The 16,415-nt window shown below is 45.6% G+C and overlaps 1 protein-coding gene across 1 annotated transcript in view; it reads right to left on the minus strand.

Moving 5' to 3' along the window:
* The window catches only part of LOC141270639 (uncharacterized), a 152,852-nt gene extending 138,453 nt beyond the window's left edge, over positions 1 to 14,399 (minus strand). Inside the window, exons 1-2 of the mRNA XM_073680723.1 lie at positions 14,307 to 14,399; positions 67 to 216 (exon numbers count right to left, since the gene is read on the minus strand). Of these exons, the coding sequence (XP_073536824.1) occupies positions 67 to 144 (78 nt within the window). The 5' untranslated portion in view covers positions 145 to 216; positions 14,307 to 14,399. The remainder of the gene's footprint in view (positions 1 to 66; positions 217 to 14,306) is intronic.
* Between the last annotated feature and the right edge of the window lie 2,016 nt (positions 14,400 to 16,415).

A 16,415-nucleotide genomic window follows, 5' to 3' on the forward strand; every position in this document is an offset into this window, starting at 1 on the left:
AGTTCTGTCCATCTGTTATTCCCATAGATAAGAATGATGTAATGTGACATCATCAGAATCTCTCACCTCTCCAGTAAGGTGGAAGAGGATCTCTAGGGTGAGGTGTAATATCCTCTCCGCCATCTTATCTCTGGCCCTATCCATCCTTGACGGGTCAATCAGAAAAATTCGGTTATATAAAAGATCTCCACTGTGAGGATTCAATATTGTCGGGACCTGAATAGGGAGAAAATGTAACATCACAAAGATCCCATATAATAATACAATTACTGGAGATTGTGTAGATGTTGTATTCTCTAATCTCGAATGGACAGGAAGAGAAGTGGAATATCTTACTAAGACAGCTCCTCCATGCTCCCAATCACTTCTATGTTAATTACTGCTTATTCCACAGGTTCCCTATCTGTGGCTTGGGAGCCACATGTGGCTCGTGGGCCCATGATGTGTGGCTCGCAGCTGCCTGCCAGCTTAGTACATTAGCACCAGGTCTAGCAAACAACTATAAACAGGAGGTCTCCAGATAGTGAATTTTGTTAGTAGCCCTGCACAAAAGAGCAAATCTGAATGTGTATATTCTGGCCTTGGGGGTGGGGGGGGTGGAGATAATTTAAGTATGGCAAGCCGGAGACTGGATGATGCTATCAGAGGAGGTGCTTGAAGCTGGATCTAACAGTGTGGTGGAAGTGGTTGATGCGAGAATACTGAATGGAGGTATTGTGGGAACTGCTGTGCTGGATCCTGGTATTCTTTCTCAGTATGATTTCTGTGGAAAAGCTGTGGTTATCTTTATACCCGTAATGGGGGCTTTGATTGCCATTACTTTGAGGACAGCAGGAGCTGGAAGTGGCTCGCAACCATCTCTCAAAACTGAATTTGTCTCTTAAGGTCAGAAAGGTTGGGGACCACTGGCTTAGGCCATTGATTGACTGTATGGATAACGTTTGTCAGGACTGACCAGGAAATGCAGAGACTCAAAATGGCCTCCATGTCTTATCATATCTTACCGGAGCTGGAAACTAGTGATGAGCGAGTGTGCTCGCCACTGCTTCATACTCGATCGAGCATCGAAGTGCTTGGGTACGCTCATTACTTGATCGAGTATCGCATGTGATCGAGCGCCATGCTTGAGTCCCTGCTCTGCATGTTTTGCAGCTGTTAGACAATCAATAAACATGCGGGGATTGCCAGTCATACACAGTAATGCCGTAGCCTTGTTACGTAGGTCTTATATAAGACCCGGTGACACGGTGCTCGGCTCATTCTCCTCTGGAAGTAGTTCAGGGAGAGCTTAGATTAGAGCAGGCATATATGCAGTGTTTAATTGCTATTGCAGTACTTGCATACCGCTGCTGCACCATTAAAAGAAAAATTATTTTCAGGGTCACATACTATCCTTTCTCTAGTAAAACTGCTGTTACCTGCATTCAGTATAGGGATAGCTGGTGGAGGAAGGATAGTTTTGGATTAGAGGCATACAGGCAGGGTTTATTGCCTTACAGTCCAACCTAAAATAGGGCTACATATTTTTTTTTCCCTATTAATTCCAGAAAGTTTGCAGGCATATATTATATACCTAATTTGAAATGCGCAAGGCATGAGGTAAGGGACGGGGAAGTGGACGTGCTGCTGATGGTGAAAGCAGAGGCCGAGGCCGTGTGCCAAAGTGAAATTGCCTGCTGAACAAGCACAACAGACATGCTCATCCACAAGAGTTAGCTTCCTGTCACACTTTGCTTGGGGGAGCGGGACACCATTCTTGAAGCCAGAACTGTACAAACAGGTGGTCGGTTGGATGGCACATAATGCTTCCTGTAGGTTTCCCAGCACCTCCGTGTCTTCCACAAGGTCCAGTCTCACTAGTCACGAGTCTGGATCACATAATACTCACCCTGATCCTCCTCCCTCCCACCATGGTGAGTTCCAGGAGACAAGTGATCCCACACTTAGACACTCCAAGGTCTTTACATTTCCATTTATTGATTCTGGCATCTTGCCCTGAATGCTTTAAGAGGGACATGAGGAGATCATGTGTAGTGATGCCCTAATATGTGAGTTCATAATTTTTAGAGGGTCATTATGCGAAGCTCGATCTTAATTTTTCTAGAGTGGTGTGTATGATGCCTTCCTTCAAAATGTTTACAAGATGTGTATGAGGAGTAGGAGAGAAAGTAACGTATCAATATGATTAAAACCTTAACCTTTAATAGTAAACCCTTTAAAAAAACATTACCTACAGTTTATAATACACAGAAAACATCACAAGTGCTCTAAAAAACAGTGCTCTAGTAAAAAATGGCTTGGTCTCACCAATCAGAAGATTCAATGCAGCAGCATTTAATGACCTCACCAAAATTTATAAAGAGCAAATGTCTTCATGGTGGGAACTCCAGAGTTTTGATACTTATATTAAAATTAATATTGTTCCAAGAGGTTTACGCATCACTTTGTTACTGGCCCTACATTGTAGATCCTCAAAACTTATGAGTAATTGGGAAAAGGAGGCAACAAACAGTTCCCTCAGATTCATGCAGCTTTTGTTAGATGAGAAGATTAATTTGGATAAACTAAACATTAAATTGAAAGAACAAACTGAAATTACGAGAAAATTTACGAACGAAGTTGATTTTAGCACTAAAGTAAACCAATTACAAAGCACAATAGAGAAATTTCAATACTACCTAAAAGAAAGGAAGCACAAACAGTTTCTGAGAGACCTACAGGACTTTAAGGATAATAAAATATATCAGTTCCTGGGAGATCATCTAGATAAAGTTGAAAGACAAACTGATTTATCATCTACTGACACTGAACAATCTGACTCAGAGACTAAAACCTCGACAATACGGGGGAGAAAGAGGGGAAGAAATAGGGGTGCATACAGGGGAGACCACTATTCTCAATCCTCTAGACCCGTTTTTTTAGATCAGTTCTACCCATTGAGAAATCGCAACACATTCAGCAGCACGGAATAGGGTTACAAGTAATCAATCTCTCAGAGTGATATTTCGGAATCAGAAATGTCTGTTCTTAGTAAAGGACTCACATTTGTTCCTACTACAGATTTTTCTACATTTGATTATGTAAAAAATATTCACCTTTTTATCAGAAAGCTCAGGGGGAAAAAATTCTTTAAATAGAAAGATAGAATATCGCAGGAACTTCTAGCGGATATTCAACTACTAGAAGGTCTTGATCAGCTGTTACCATCGACATCAGGACAGGGTCCTTTTTCTAATCTTAAGAATCTTAGTTCTAAAATGCCTCCAGTAGGTGGGGACCTTTCTGCTATTGATAGATTTCTAAATTTGGTGACAGAGGACATAAAAAATTTAAAATTGACCCATACAAAACATAATCTGACTAGGGAACAAATTACAGCTTTGTGTACACTTGAGAAGGATACATCTGTAGTCATAAAACCCTCGGACAAAGGGGGAAATTTTGTAATTATGGATGTGCAACAATACAAAAATATGTATTTCTCTTTACTGGATGATTTGTTGACATATGCACGAGTAACAGGTAACCCCATAAAGAGGTTCAAGGATCGTCTTAAAATTATTCTACAGCTAGCAAAAAATGATGGGATCATAAACCAGGATAAGCCAGGATGAATATTCTTTCCTGTGTCCTCAGCACCCGGTCATGGCCACCTACATAAGGACTGTGATCCATTGAGGGGGAGGCCCATCGTGTCAGGGATTGGCAGTGTGTGCCATAGCGTGGGGGTATATTTGGATGAAATTTTGAGACCATTTGTCAGCAAGCTTCCCTCCTATATCCTTCCTTCCTTCCTCCTTCCCTCCTATATCAGGGACACGATGGATCTCCTCAGAAGACTTGATGGGATCCCAAGTGACCCACAGGTGATGCTTGCCAGCATTGATATTGAGGCATTATATTCTTCTATACCACACGATCAGGGTTTAAAAGGCGTCAAATATTTTTTGGAGACCAGGGGTCAACAATTTAAGCCCCATAATGAGTTTGTATTGAATCTCCTCGATTTTATTCTGAAGAACAAATTTTTTACTTTCGATGGTAAAATCCTCCACCAGCTCAGGGGCACGGCTATGGGCAATCCCTTTGCCCCCAGCTATACAAACCTGTTCCTGGGCTGGTGGGAGGATACTGTCATTTTTGGTGAGGATCTCAGGGAATATACTGGATTGATTGATTTATGGGTGAGATTTATAGATCATGCCTTCATTCTTTGGAGGGGCACCGAGGACTGTATTCGGACCTTCATTAAATGCTTAAATAACAACAATCTGGGACTACGTTTCAAATTAATCCTACCCAATTGCCTTTCCTTTATATTTTGATTTGGAAATCTATCGAGGGAGATTCCTTACATACCATCGTGTATCGTAAACCTACCTCACTGAACTCATTACTAAGATAGAATAGCCACCATCCATATCCCCAGAAAAAGGGACTTCAAAAAGAAGGCGGATGATTTGTGCCTTAGATTTCTTGACAGGGGATACCCTGACTGGGTGCTGAAGGAGGTCTTTCATCATGCTTTGACACAGGATAGGGAAAGTCTATTGGTCCCAAGGAACAGGAAACAATGATCATGTTCGTATTATTTCTACCTTTGACAATAGGGCGCTGGCCCTGAAAGAGATTCTGATGAAACACTGGAGTATATTAAGAATGGATGATGATATAAAAGACATGACGGGCATATCTCCACAGATTACCTACCGTAAGAGCAGATTAGTGGGGAATAGGGTGGTACATAGCCCTTTTTTCCCCCTATAACCAATGAGAACTGGTTACCAAAAAAAACAAATGGGTCCTTCAGATGTAGGAATTGTGTTTCGTGTGAACATATCTTGGTGGGCAAAGAGTTCTGCAATGACATCACTGGTTAAAGGTTCTTGGTCAGGACCTTCATCAATTGCAAAACCCAAGGTGTTATCTATAAGGCGAGCTGCTGCGGCAGAAAGAGCTATGTTGGTAAAACCAAGGGAGTTTAAGAGGAGAGTGGGAGAGCACATAGGAGACATTCGAAATAAGAGGGAAACCTCATTGGCGACGCATGTTAATGAATTCCATAGTGGTAACTTGAAATCCATTAAATTCATGGGTATTGACAAGGTTAAATTACCTGCTATGGGAGGTCATTTAGACAAAATCATCCTACAAAGAGAGGCATGTTGGATCTTCCGTTTGGACACGTGTCAACCAAACAGATTGAATGAGCAACTAAATTTTAGTTGCTTTTTATAAACTACAAGCGCTCCCCCATCTATCTAAGTCCCCTGAAATAAGTTTCTCCTACTCTCCACCTCCAATGGATATTGTTATATCATTTTCATGCTGCTGATTTAAAATACCTGTCAAAAACAGATTTGACTTTAATTAGGACAATTGATATGTCCGCTTGACCTTATGGTTTGGCTAAACTAATATTGGCACTTACATATGAACCCGTATTGTAAAGACTTACCATTTCTATGGCTTGGCATTTTATTTGAGCCACCATTCCCTCCCATTTCCTTTTGCTTATTATAGCATGCCATAAAATTCTGGGCTCACTAATATCCAATTTTTTTCTTTTTTAACCAAAGATGAGTGGCAGCCAACATGGCGACATCATGTGGCTTACCCCCCTCCCATCCCTCTCCCTCCTTTTTTCATGTGTTGGGCTATGTGTACAGTTCAATATGAGGAGATGTGGGTGTTGTGTTGTGTCTTGGTGGGGTGGGGCAGGCCCCTGTGGCACTGTTGTGCCCTGTGGGTCTGGACTAATCTAAGATAGTTGCATGTGCCATTTGCTGGTGACAAGGTGTGAATCGGTGAGTGAGTGGACACCATGTGACCAGAAGCCATGATTTCCATGGCGCCATGTCACATTACCGGAAACCCTGTTCAGCGTGCTTTCCACGGTGTGGAGAAAGAAAGGATACCATGTGACTGGAAGTTGTGTCACTATGCGGTTCACGGCGCCAAGTCATGAAACTGTAAGTTTTGTTGAAATGTGTTCCACGGCGCACTACATGACCGGAAGCCGCCTGTTTGTGCACTCCAGATTGCGGTCCACTGACCGTTGTAGCTAAAAATGTATGGCTAGCACAAAGGGGTACACCTCCATTTTTGTGTGAGGAACTTAGCCTGAATATCGAAAGTTACTTCAGATGTCGGTAAGTGGGTGGGGAATATATATAAGGATCGAGCACATGTCCATCCAACATGACCATTACATGAACAGGGACCTTTCAGGTTCAGGTTCAGACCTTTTTTCTGGGAGCCTGCCACTGTGGCACCAGAACCCACAATCTATTGATTTAAATCCCCTGATGATTCCCCTGGATGGGGGAGGAAACACGTAGGGACTGAAAAAGCTCACATGTAGCATATACTCTCTTGCATTGGTGGGTCATATTAGCCTATATTTGGGGTTTGTCCTTGTTAGGACAGGAGCAATACAGGGGCACGAGAGGGAAGTGGATACCACATACACTTACAATTTAACCTCTACCACTAAAAGTATTATTTGCTCCTGTGATACAAGTCTCCTGCACCTTGAATTGAATCTTCTCATTGGTGAGACCAAGCCATTTTTTACTAAAGCACTGGTTTTTAGAGCAAATTTTAATCATATTGATACGTTAACTTCTCTCATGCTGAATACTCTATTTTTATGTGAGAGTTTTCATAGGGACAGGGACCACACTGATATCCTTGCTGTTTATATAAGATGTGTATGAGGCCCACCTCTACAGTTCTCTTACACATATAAATATATACACAAACATGTATGTATATGCATGTATATATACACTGCTCAAAAAAATAAAGGGAACACTTAAACAACAGAATATAACTCCAAGTAAATCAAACTTCTGTGAAATCAAACTGTCCACTTAGGAAGCAACACTGATTGACAATCAATTTCACATGCTGTTGTGCAAATGGAATAGACAATAGACAGAAATTATTGGCAATTATCAAGACACCCTCAATAAAGGAGTGGTTCTGCAGGTGGGGACCACAGACCACATCTCAGTACCAATGCTTTCTGGCTGATGTTTTGGTCACTTTTGAATGTTGGTTGTGCTTTCACACTCGTGGTAGCATGAGACGGACTTTACAACCCACAGAAGTTGCTCAGGTAGTGCAGCTCATTCAGGATGGCACATCAATGCGAGCAGTGTCAAGAACGTTTGCTGTGTCTCTCAGCTTGGTGTCCAGAGGCTGGAGGCGCTACCAGGAGACAGGCCAGTAAACCAGGAGACGTGGAGGGGGCTGTAGGAGGGCAACAACCCAGCAGCAAGAGCGCTACCTCCGCCTTTGTGCAAGGAGGAACAGGAGGAGCACTGCCAGAGCCCTGCAAAATGACCTCCAGCAGGCCGCAAATGTGATTGTGTCTGCACAAATGGTTATAAACCAACTCCATGAGGGTGGTATGAGGGCCCGACGTCCACAGATGGGGGTTGTGCTCACAGCCCAACACCGTGCAGGACGCTTGGCATTTGCCACAGAACACCAGGATTGGCAAAGTCGCCACTGGCGCCCTGTGCTCTTCGCAGATGAAAGCAGGTTCACACTGAGCACATGTGACAGACGTGACAGAGTCTGGAGACGCCGTGGAGAGCAATCTGCTGCCTACAACATCCTTCAGCATGACCGGTTTGGCAGTGGGTCAGTACTGGTGTGGGGTGGCATTTCTTTGGCGGGCCACACAGCCCTCCATGTGCTCTTCAGAGGTAGCCTGACTGCCATTAGGTACCGAGATGAGATCCTCAGACCCCTTGTGAGACCATATGCTGTTGTGGTTGGTCCTGGGTTCCTCCTAATGCAGGACAATGCCAGACCTCATGTGGCTGGAGTGTGTCAGCAGTTCCTGCAAGATGAAGGCATTGAAGCTATGGACTGGCCCGCCCGTTCCCCGGACCTGAATCCGATTGAGCATATCTGGGACATCATGTCTCGCTCCATCCACCAACGTCACGTTGCACCACAGACTGTCCAGGAGTTGGCGGATGCTTTAGTCCAGGTCTGGGAGGAGATCCCACAGGAGACCATCCACAACCTCATCAGGAGCATGCCCAGGCATTGTAGGGAGGTCATACAGGCACGTGGATGCCACACACTATACTGAGCCTCATTTTGACTTGTTTTAAGGACATTACATCAAAGTTGGATCAGCCTGTAGCGTGTTTTTCCACTTTAATTTTGGGGGTGAATCCAAATCAAGGCCTCCATTGGTTAATAAATTTGATTTCCATTGATGATTTTTGGGTGATCCTGTTGTCAGCGCATTCAACTTTGTACAGAACAAAGTATTTAATGAGAATATTTCATTCATTCAGATCTAGGATGTGTTATTTGAGTGTTCCCTTTATTTTTTTGAAGAGTGTATATGTACATGCATGTTTGAGATATAGATATATATATAATATATACAGTACAGACCAAAAGCTTGGACACACCTTCTCATTTAAAGATTTTTCTGTATTTTCATGACTATGAAAATTGTACATTCACACTGAAGGCATCAAAACTATGAATTAACACATGTGGAATTATATACTTAACAAAAAAGTGTGAAACAACTGAAAATATGTCTAATATTCTAGGTTCTTCAAAGTAGCCACCTTTTGCTTTGATGACTGCTTTGCACACTCTTGACATTCTCTTGATGAGCTTCAAGAGGTAGTCACTGGAAATGGTCTTCCAACAATCTTGAAGGAGTTCCCAGAGATGCTTAGCACTTGTTGGCGCTTTTGCCTTCACTCTACGGTCCAGCTCACCCCAAACCATCTCGATTGGGTTCTGGTCTGGTGACTGTGGAGGTCAGGTCATCTGGCGTAGCACCCCATCACTCTCCTTCTTGGTCAAATAGCCCTTACACAGCCTGGAGGTGTGTTTGGGATCATTGTCCTGTTGAAAAATAAATGATGGTCCAACTAAACGCAAACCGGATGGAATAGCATGCCGCTGCAAGATGCTGTGGTAGCCATGCTGGTTCAGTATGCCTTCAATTTTGAATAAATCCCCAACAGTGTCACCAGCAAAGCACCCCCACATCATCACACCTCCTCCTCCATGCTTCACGGTAGGAACCAGGCATGTAGAGTCCATCCGTTCACCTTTTCTGCGTCACACAAAGACACTGTGGTTGGAACCAAAGATCTCAAATTTGGACTCATCAGACCAAAGCACAGATTTCCACTGGTCTAATGTCCATTCCTTGTGTTCTTTAGCCCAAACAATTCTCTTCTGCTTGTTGCCTGTCCTTAGCAGTGGTTTCCTAGCAGCTATTTTACCATGAAGGCCGTCTGCACAAAGTCTCCTCTTAACAGTTGTTGAAAAGATGTATCTGCTGCTAGAACTCTGTGTGGCATTGACCTGGTCTCCAATCTGAACTGCTGTTAACCTGCGATTTCTGAGGCTGGTGACTCGGATAAACTTATCCTCAGAAGCAGAGGTGACTCTTGATCTTCCGTTCCTGGGGCGGTCCTCATGTGAGCCAGTTTCTTTGTAGCGCTTGATGGTTTTTGCAACTGCACTTGGGGACACTTTCAAAGTTTTCCCAATTTTTCAGACTGACTGACCTTCATTTCTTAAAGTAATGATGGCCACTCGTTTTTCTTTACTTAGCTGCTTTTTTCTTGCCATAATACAAATTCTGACAGTCTATTCAGTAGGACTATCAGCTGTGTAGCCACCAGACTTCTGCACAACACAACTGATGGTCCCAACCCCATTTATAAGACAAGAAATCCCACTTATTAAACCTGACAGGACACACCTGTGAAGTGAAAGCCATTTCCGGTGACTACCTCTTGAAGCTCATCAAGAGAATGCCAAGAGTGTGCAAAGCGGTCATCAAAGCAAAAGGTGGCTACTTTGAAGAACCTAGAATATAAGACATATTTTCAGTTGTTTCACACTTTTTTGTTAAGTATATAATTCCACATGTGTTAATTCATAGTTTTGATGCCTTCAGTATGAATGTACAATTTTCATAGTCATGAAAATGCAGAAAAATCTTTACATGAGGTGTGTCCAAACTTTTGGTCTGTACTATATATATATATATATATATATATATATATATATATATATATATATATATATATATATATATATATAATACACACCCCACAGGGGTAAATGTTTCTCAGCCTTTGCACTTAGTGCATAAGCTTTATGAGTCAAGGAGTCCCACTACCTAACAATTTTAATAGAGTGTAAAAATGACCTCCTTCACACATAAGTGTTTCCAGTATGTGTGGAGTGTTACGCTCGTGCCCGGACTGGCTGGCGTGAGCGTAATTAGTGATCGCACTGCACCATGAACCGAGGAGTGCCTGGAGGGGCGTAACTAAATATCAACCCGATCCGACCAAGGTCGCACGGCGGCTAGTCGACTCCGTGGACCAATGAGGAACCGAGCAGAGGGACCAGGTGCGACTCCAGGTCAGACCCCGGTCACAGTTGTAGACCCACACCGGGGAATGCAGGAACAGGCAGGTTAGACTGGCATACAGGCAGGTGGGTATTGGCAAGTACGGCTGGTATGCAGGCAGGTGGGCACTGGCAAGCATGGCTGGTATGCAGACAGGTGGGCACTGGCAAGCACGGCTGGTATGCAGACAGGTGGGCACTGGCAAGCACGGCTGGTATGCAGACAGGTGGGCACTGGCAAGCACTGCTGGAGTGCAGACCGGGAGGTACTAGCAGGTTGGAGCGCAGGCTGGATAGGGTCCAATACAGACTGGGAGACAGCTACAGAGCCGCTGATGCGGTAGACAAGCAGAGTAAAGCGAAACCGCCGGAGCGGAGGACAAGGCAGAGCAGAGAGGAACTGCTGGTGTGGTGAGCAAGCAGAGCGGAGAGAAAATCGCAGGTGCGGTGGGCAAGGCAGAGCAGAGAGAAACAGCAGGTGCGGTGGACAAGGCAGAGCAGAGCGGAACCACCGGAGCGGTGGGCAAGGCAGAGCAGAGAGAAGCCGCCGGAGCAGTGGGCAAGTCAGAGCAGAGAGAAACCGCTAGTGCGGTGGGCAAGGCAGAGCAGAGAGAAACCGCAGGTGCGGTGGACAAGGCAGAGCAGAGCGGAACCGCCGGAGCGGTGGGCAAGGCAGAGCAGAGAGAAGCCGCCGGAGCGGTGGGCAAGTCAGAGCAGAGAGAAACCGCTAGTGCGGTGAGCAAGGCAGAGCAGAGAGAAGCCGCCGGAGCGGTGGGCAAGGCAGAGCAGAGAAGCCAACAGAGCGGTGGGCAAGGCAGAGCAGAGAGAAGCCGCCGGAGTGGTGGGTAAGGCAGAGCAGAGAGATGCCGCCGGAGTGGAGGGCAAGTCAGAGCAGAGAGAAACCGCTGGTGCGGTGAGCAAGGCAGAGCAGAGAGAAGTCGCCGGAGTGGTGGGTAAGGCAGAGCAGAGAGAAACCGCCGGAGCGGTGGGCAAGACAGAGCGAAGCGAAACCGCAGGTGCGGTGGACAAGGCAGAGAGGACAGAGCTCTGTTCACATGGAACAGACTGGAAAATACAGGAAGATACGGAGGAAGGGAAAAGGGACAAGCAGAACCAGATACACACAAGGTACTTTAAAAGAAGTAGCGAGTGGACACAAAACTCACAAACAGAAGTACAGAGACAACGAGTTGGAGTTAGGTGCAGGTTCAGATACTGCAGGAAAAGGAAAAGTACGGACATAGAGACAAACAGGTAACAGGCTAGGATACAGTTCAGACAGGAACTGCTACTGCAAAGAAATACAAGAACGAGCCTGGGTATACAGCCCCCAGAGATGGCGGAAACGGTCAAGAAGTCACAGAAGACAGGTCTGGGTATGCAGCCCCCAGAGATGGTGGAAACAAACAAGAAGCAGAACTGGACCTGGCATCTTCAGAGTCAAGGAGCACACTGAATGTTAGTGTTGCTCAGGCACCTCCTACTGGGTGGAGGGGGTTTAAATATCCAGTGACTCACAGCAATAGGCTGGAGACGCATTAGGGGTGCGCCCACAGCAGCTATAAGAATCAGGAAGTAATCGGGGAGCTGCCCTAAGCAGTCAGTCAAGAGACATGCACACAGCATGAACTGGAGCACGGTTTGCATGCTGGACTGACACGTAAGATTGCGGTCTTGCATAGTGGGAGGCGGTGCACTATGCAAGCACGCTGCCAGGGATGTTACATGGTGCCAGTTTTCACACGTACTAAAAACATCCCTGGTGATTGGTCCCTTCCCAGTCAAAAAATACAAGCCCCCAGCCGCCTCAGAATTGGTGCATCCATTAGATTTTAATTCACATTTCTTGCACTGACAACTGTGAATACCATTCAAGTGACCGCTATTCATAGGTGCTGGGTAGTGACTACAATGACCATCAGAGCTGCTGAGTCTTGCTGCGCTCATTGAGACCCGGTGACGATGATAAGCGTTGACGTCACTACCTGGCGCCTGAGGATAGCGGTTACTTGACTGCTATTCACAGTCACCAGTGCAAAAATCGAGGAACGTGGATTACAACGGAGCATCGTGGAAAGATTTTTCCAAATAAATTGGTGAAAGCGGGAATGTCTCTTGTGTTTATTGCTGACTTTTTATATCTTTCAGGTATCCATTTCTGGACCACTTCAGGTTTGTTGGATTACTGCGGATCTGCTTGTTTTGTTTTTTTAAAATAAATTGGTGAACAAGGGATAGTGCGGAGTCTTTATTCAAACTAAGTGTTTTTTTTTTCTGTGTGTTTTTATTTTTTTTAGTTAGTTAGTAATTTGACAAATCACAGCTGTCATCAACCCCAACTACCATTTCCCCGATTGCCACCGCCCCAAGGCAATCGGGAAGAGCAGGGCAAAGCACCAGAATTGGCATTTCTAATATGATGCACCAATTCTGGAGTGGCTACAGGCTGGTATTTTTAGGCTGGGAAGGGCAAAATGAAAGAATGTTTTCTGATATTTTTTCCTGTTAAATCCAATTTATCTTCGGTTTTGTATGTTTTATTGTCAGTCTGTAATCGTAGAGGAATACTCTGACAACATTGTTCCCAACCTTTGAAGAAGAGAAAGATGGACAGATCATGTGGCAAATTTTGGCCATGTCCCTGACCACACCCCAATTCACGCCCATTTACCATTTCTTTCTCGCCTGGAAGGAGGAGTTGTCAGAGGGGCGCTGGTAATGAGGGTATTCAGCAGACGGCCCTCATCCCCCAATCCTGGTATGCACGGCCCCCTCATCCCCATTCCTGGTATGCATGGCCCCCTCATCCCCAATCCTGGTATGTATGACCCCCTCATCCCCAGTCCTGGTATGCATGACCCCCTCATCCCCAATTCTGGTATCCATGACCCTCTCATCCCCAATCCTGGTATGCATGGCCCCCTCAGACCCAATTCTAGTATACATGGCCCCTTCAGACCCAATCCTGGTATGCATGGCCCCCTCAGACCCAATCCTGGTATGCATGGTCCCCTATCCTGCTATACATGCCCCCCCTTCACTGCACATACGAAAAAAATAAACACTTCTACTTACCTTCCTTCCTCCCCTTTGCTCCAGCGCTGCGTCCTGTCTGCCAGCAGATGATCTCAGCATCTGAGCAGCGCATGACATCACTGCAATGCGCCCTCAGATGCCAAGGTGAGCTGCGGGGATATTCATTCCTCTCCATGCCCATGGGCGTGGAGAGAAGTGAATATGCATTGTCTTTAGGAGCAGGCACACGTGGTAGCTGAAGTTGCTGGCTACTACCTGTGCCCGCTGCTCCACTGCCGCAACAACGCCCACCACCCTCCACAGCCGGGAGAAGTGCTGAGCCGTGACGGGACTCGGGATTGAGTCTCTGCGGGACGGTTGGGAGCTCTGTTCCCAGCAGTGACCTGGGAGTCAGAGATGTGTACAGGCATCTTCCCCATGCTGTTCCCATTCTATTTAAGCGCGGTTTCCATCCATTTCAGTGATTTTCCTGCCTCCCCCCGCCCTCCTGTTGGGGTCTGCTGGAAAAATGCTTGAGTTTCCCATTGATTTCCATTATACTCGTTACTCGGGCCGAGCCCGTCTGAGCGTACCACCTGCTTGATCTGAGTACAGAGTATTTTAGTGCTCGATCATCACTAGTGGGAACATTATACTGTGTGGGGCCAAAAAGTGGGTAATGTACTATGTGAGCAACATGTGTTTCCTTATTTCCTATTTTTCATAATAGGGTCGTATGGATCTATCAGAGGAAAAGGAACAAAAATGTGTAATTCTTAGAAAGTTACAACAGAAACAATAAAATAGTTTCAATAGTTCAGGGGTTAATGCCCCCCTGCGCCCAGTAATGGGGAATCTCCACATACCTCCACATGCAGAGCCGCCACCACATATATGGCTGTTCTGTGTGCACAGGACCTGTGATGAGGTCACAGGAGGGGAGGAGTCAGGGGTCACATGATCAGGGGGACTCTGCTGTGCTAGTTGGGTAGGTTGTGTCTAGAGTGGAGTTGATTTTTTGAGGTTCTCACTCTGGACAGGTCAGTGCCCATTTATTTTTCCTACGTACTGTTGGTTACATGAACACTCAATTAGGCAGATAACAAAACTGGATTGGCCGGTCAGGAAGCTTTTTATTTAATCAGATCTTTGCTTTTTCTTTTAATCAGATCTTTTTATTAAACGTACAGGATATGTAACATTTGTTATACACGTCATTTATAAAACAATATCTTGCATATAAATATATACACATCCGGCATTCGCATTATCATTTTGGCATTTGATTGCCTTTTCAAACCTTTTATATAGTCAACCTCATTTTTCCTTAAGGTCAGGAAACTTTTAATGGAAAAATGTCATTGTCATCAGAAGAAGAGAAGGGTGTTCTTTTGTGGCAGTTACAGAGGCAGCAAAGGCATGACATTGGTATTGTCAATCTGACACCATGGCTTGGATGCAATTGGCCGCAGTGGCGTTTATTAACACGTAGTTAAGAAGCGTTGTATATCTATATACATAAAGACGCGTTACGGTCCTTGAAGCTAAGAAGGGTCTGGTGATACCAATGACACAATTCCACTTGCTCCCAGTCGCCCACCACCAGCCCAGGGGCACCGCGAACCCCCCCCCCACACACACACCACCGCCACACCTGGGACTCGACATCTATTTGTCGTAAGTCCCACAAATCACCAGACCCCAATACCACATATAACCGAGGGATCCATGTCCTGTGGACTCTCATACCAATTTAGAATCAACTTCATGGACCCTAAGCACGCCACCACGAGAGTACTTGACCCCTTAAGTACCCGAGACACGTCCCCCCCCTCAAAACCATGCCAAATCATGCCTGACGTCTCTAACTAGTTCCGAATTCCCAAGCCATTACCCCCACGTGCAGTACCAGGATATTTGCGGGGCTGGGCTAAGCGCGCAACATTTGTTACCCCATGCAATACCCTAATCCACCTCATTCCTCTAACCCCCAACCAGAGTATATTGGCCGTGTCCCTTGTGATGCCGAGTCGCTTTCCGTCGTGTCTCCCATCTGCTCGTGACGCCCCCAGTTGACGTAGGCATGGCCCATTATCCAGACCAGCAACAGGGAACCTAAGCGGAAGACAATTTTGATATTAGCACACGAACACACAAATTTATTGCAAGTTAACTGTTACCTCTGGTCTCACGTATGATAAAAATCGTTTTGATTCCCACCTCCCTATGCGTTTGACGGTCTCCGCGCTTAGACGGCACGCCGCCGCCTCGGTGGCGGCCCCTATCCTAAAGGAGTGAGGGGCAAAACTGAGCGGATCCAGTCCCACCTTCTTTAGGCATTTTCTAAAAATGCTGGTGAATTGGTATCTTGATAGAAAAGTGCTGTCCTCATGACATAAAAGGGGGCCACTTGGATCCCCCCCTAAGCTTCTTGAAATGCTCGAAGGTTTTTAAAGGGCACATTTCTGATCCCCGCACCGCTCCTAACCACACTTTTTTCCCTTGTCTTAACCAAAATTCCACTCCTTTTGTTACCAACAAGTCCTTTTCTAGTACCCCCCACTTTCTCTTCTGAATGGGGCAACGAGCTCGCTAATTCGTAGAGCCCCGAAAAAGGCCCACGAGAAAGCTAGACGGAAGAGTGTTTACTCATACTCTGAGCTGCAGATTTCTAGTAATTCTCTTCCCAAACATTCCAGAAGTTTGAACGATACTGGGTGCCGACCATCTTACCTCTTGTTTTACTAAGGGGTTCTTTGTCAGGTCTCTAAGTCCCCTGGACTTAAAATCAAATCCCATGCCCGCAATTACTGACTTACCTTGGAGGCTGACCACCGTTCCCGAGCTCCTTCGCTTAACCATATGAGTAGCAAGCCTATCTGATAGTCTTCGGACAACGCCTTACTTATCCCCCTTTTTCGACCCTCCCACAGCCCCCAGGCTGTCTGATATGCCTTCCACGTGTTAAGGGATAG

Source organism: Phyllobates terribilis, unplaced genomic scaffold (assembly GCF_046119375.1).
Source record: "Phyllobates terribilis strain yellow unplaced genomic scaffold, ASM4611937v1 Scaffold_5__5_contigs__length_657084704, whole genome shotgun sequence".
NCBI classification, from domain to species: Eukaryota; Metazoa; Chordata; class Amphibia; order Anura; family Dendrobatidae; genus Phyllobates; species Phyllobates terribilis.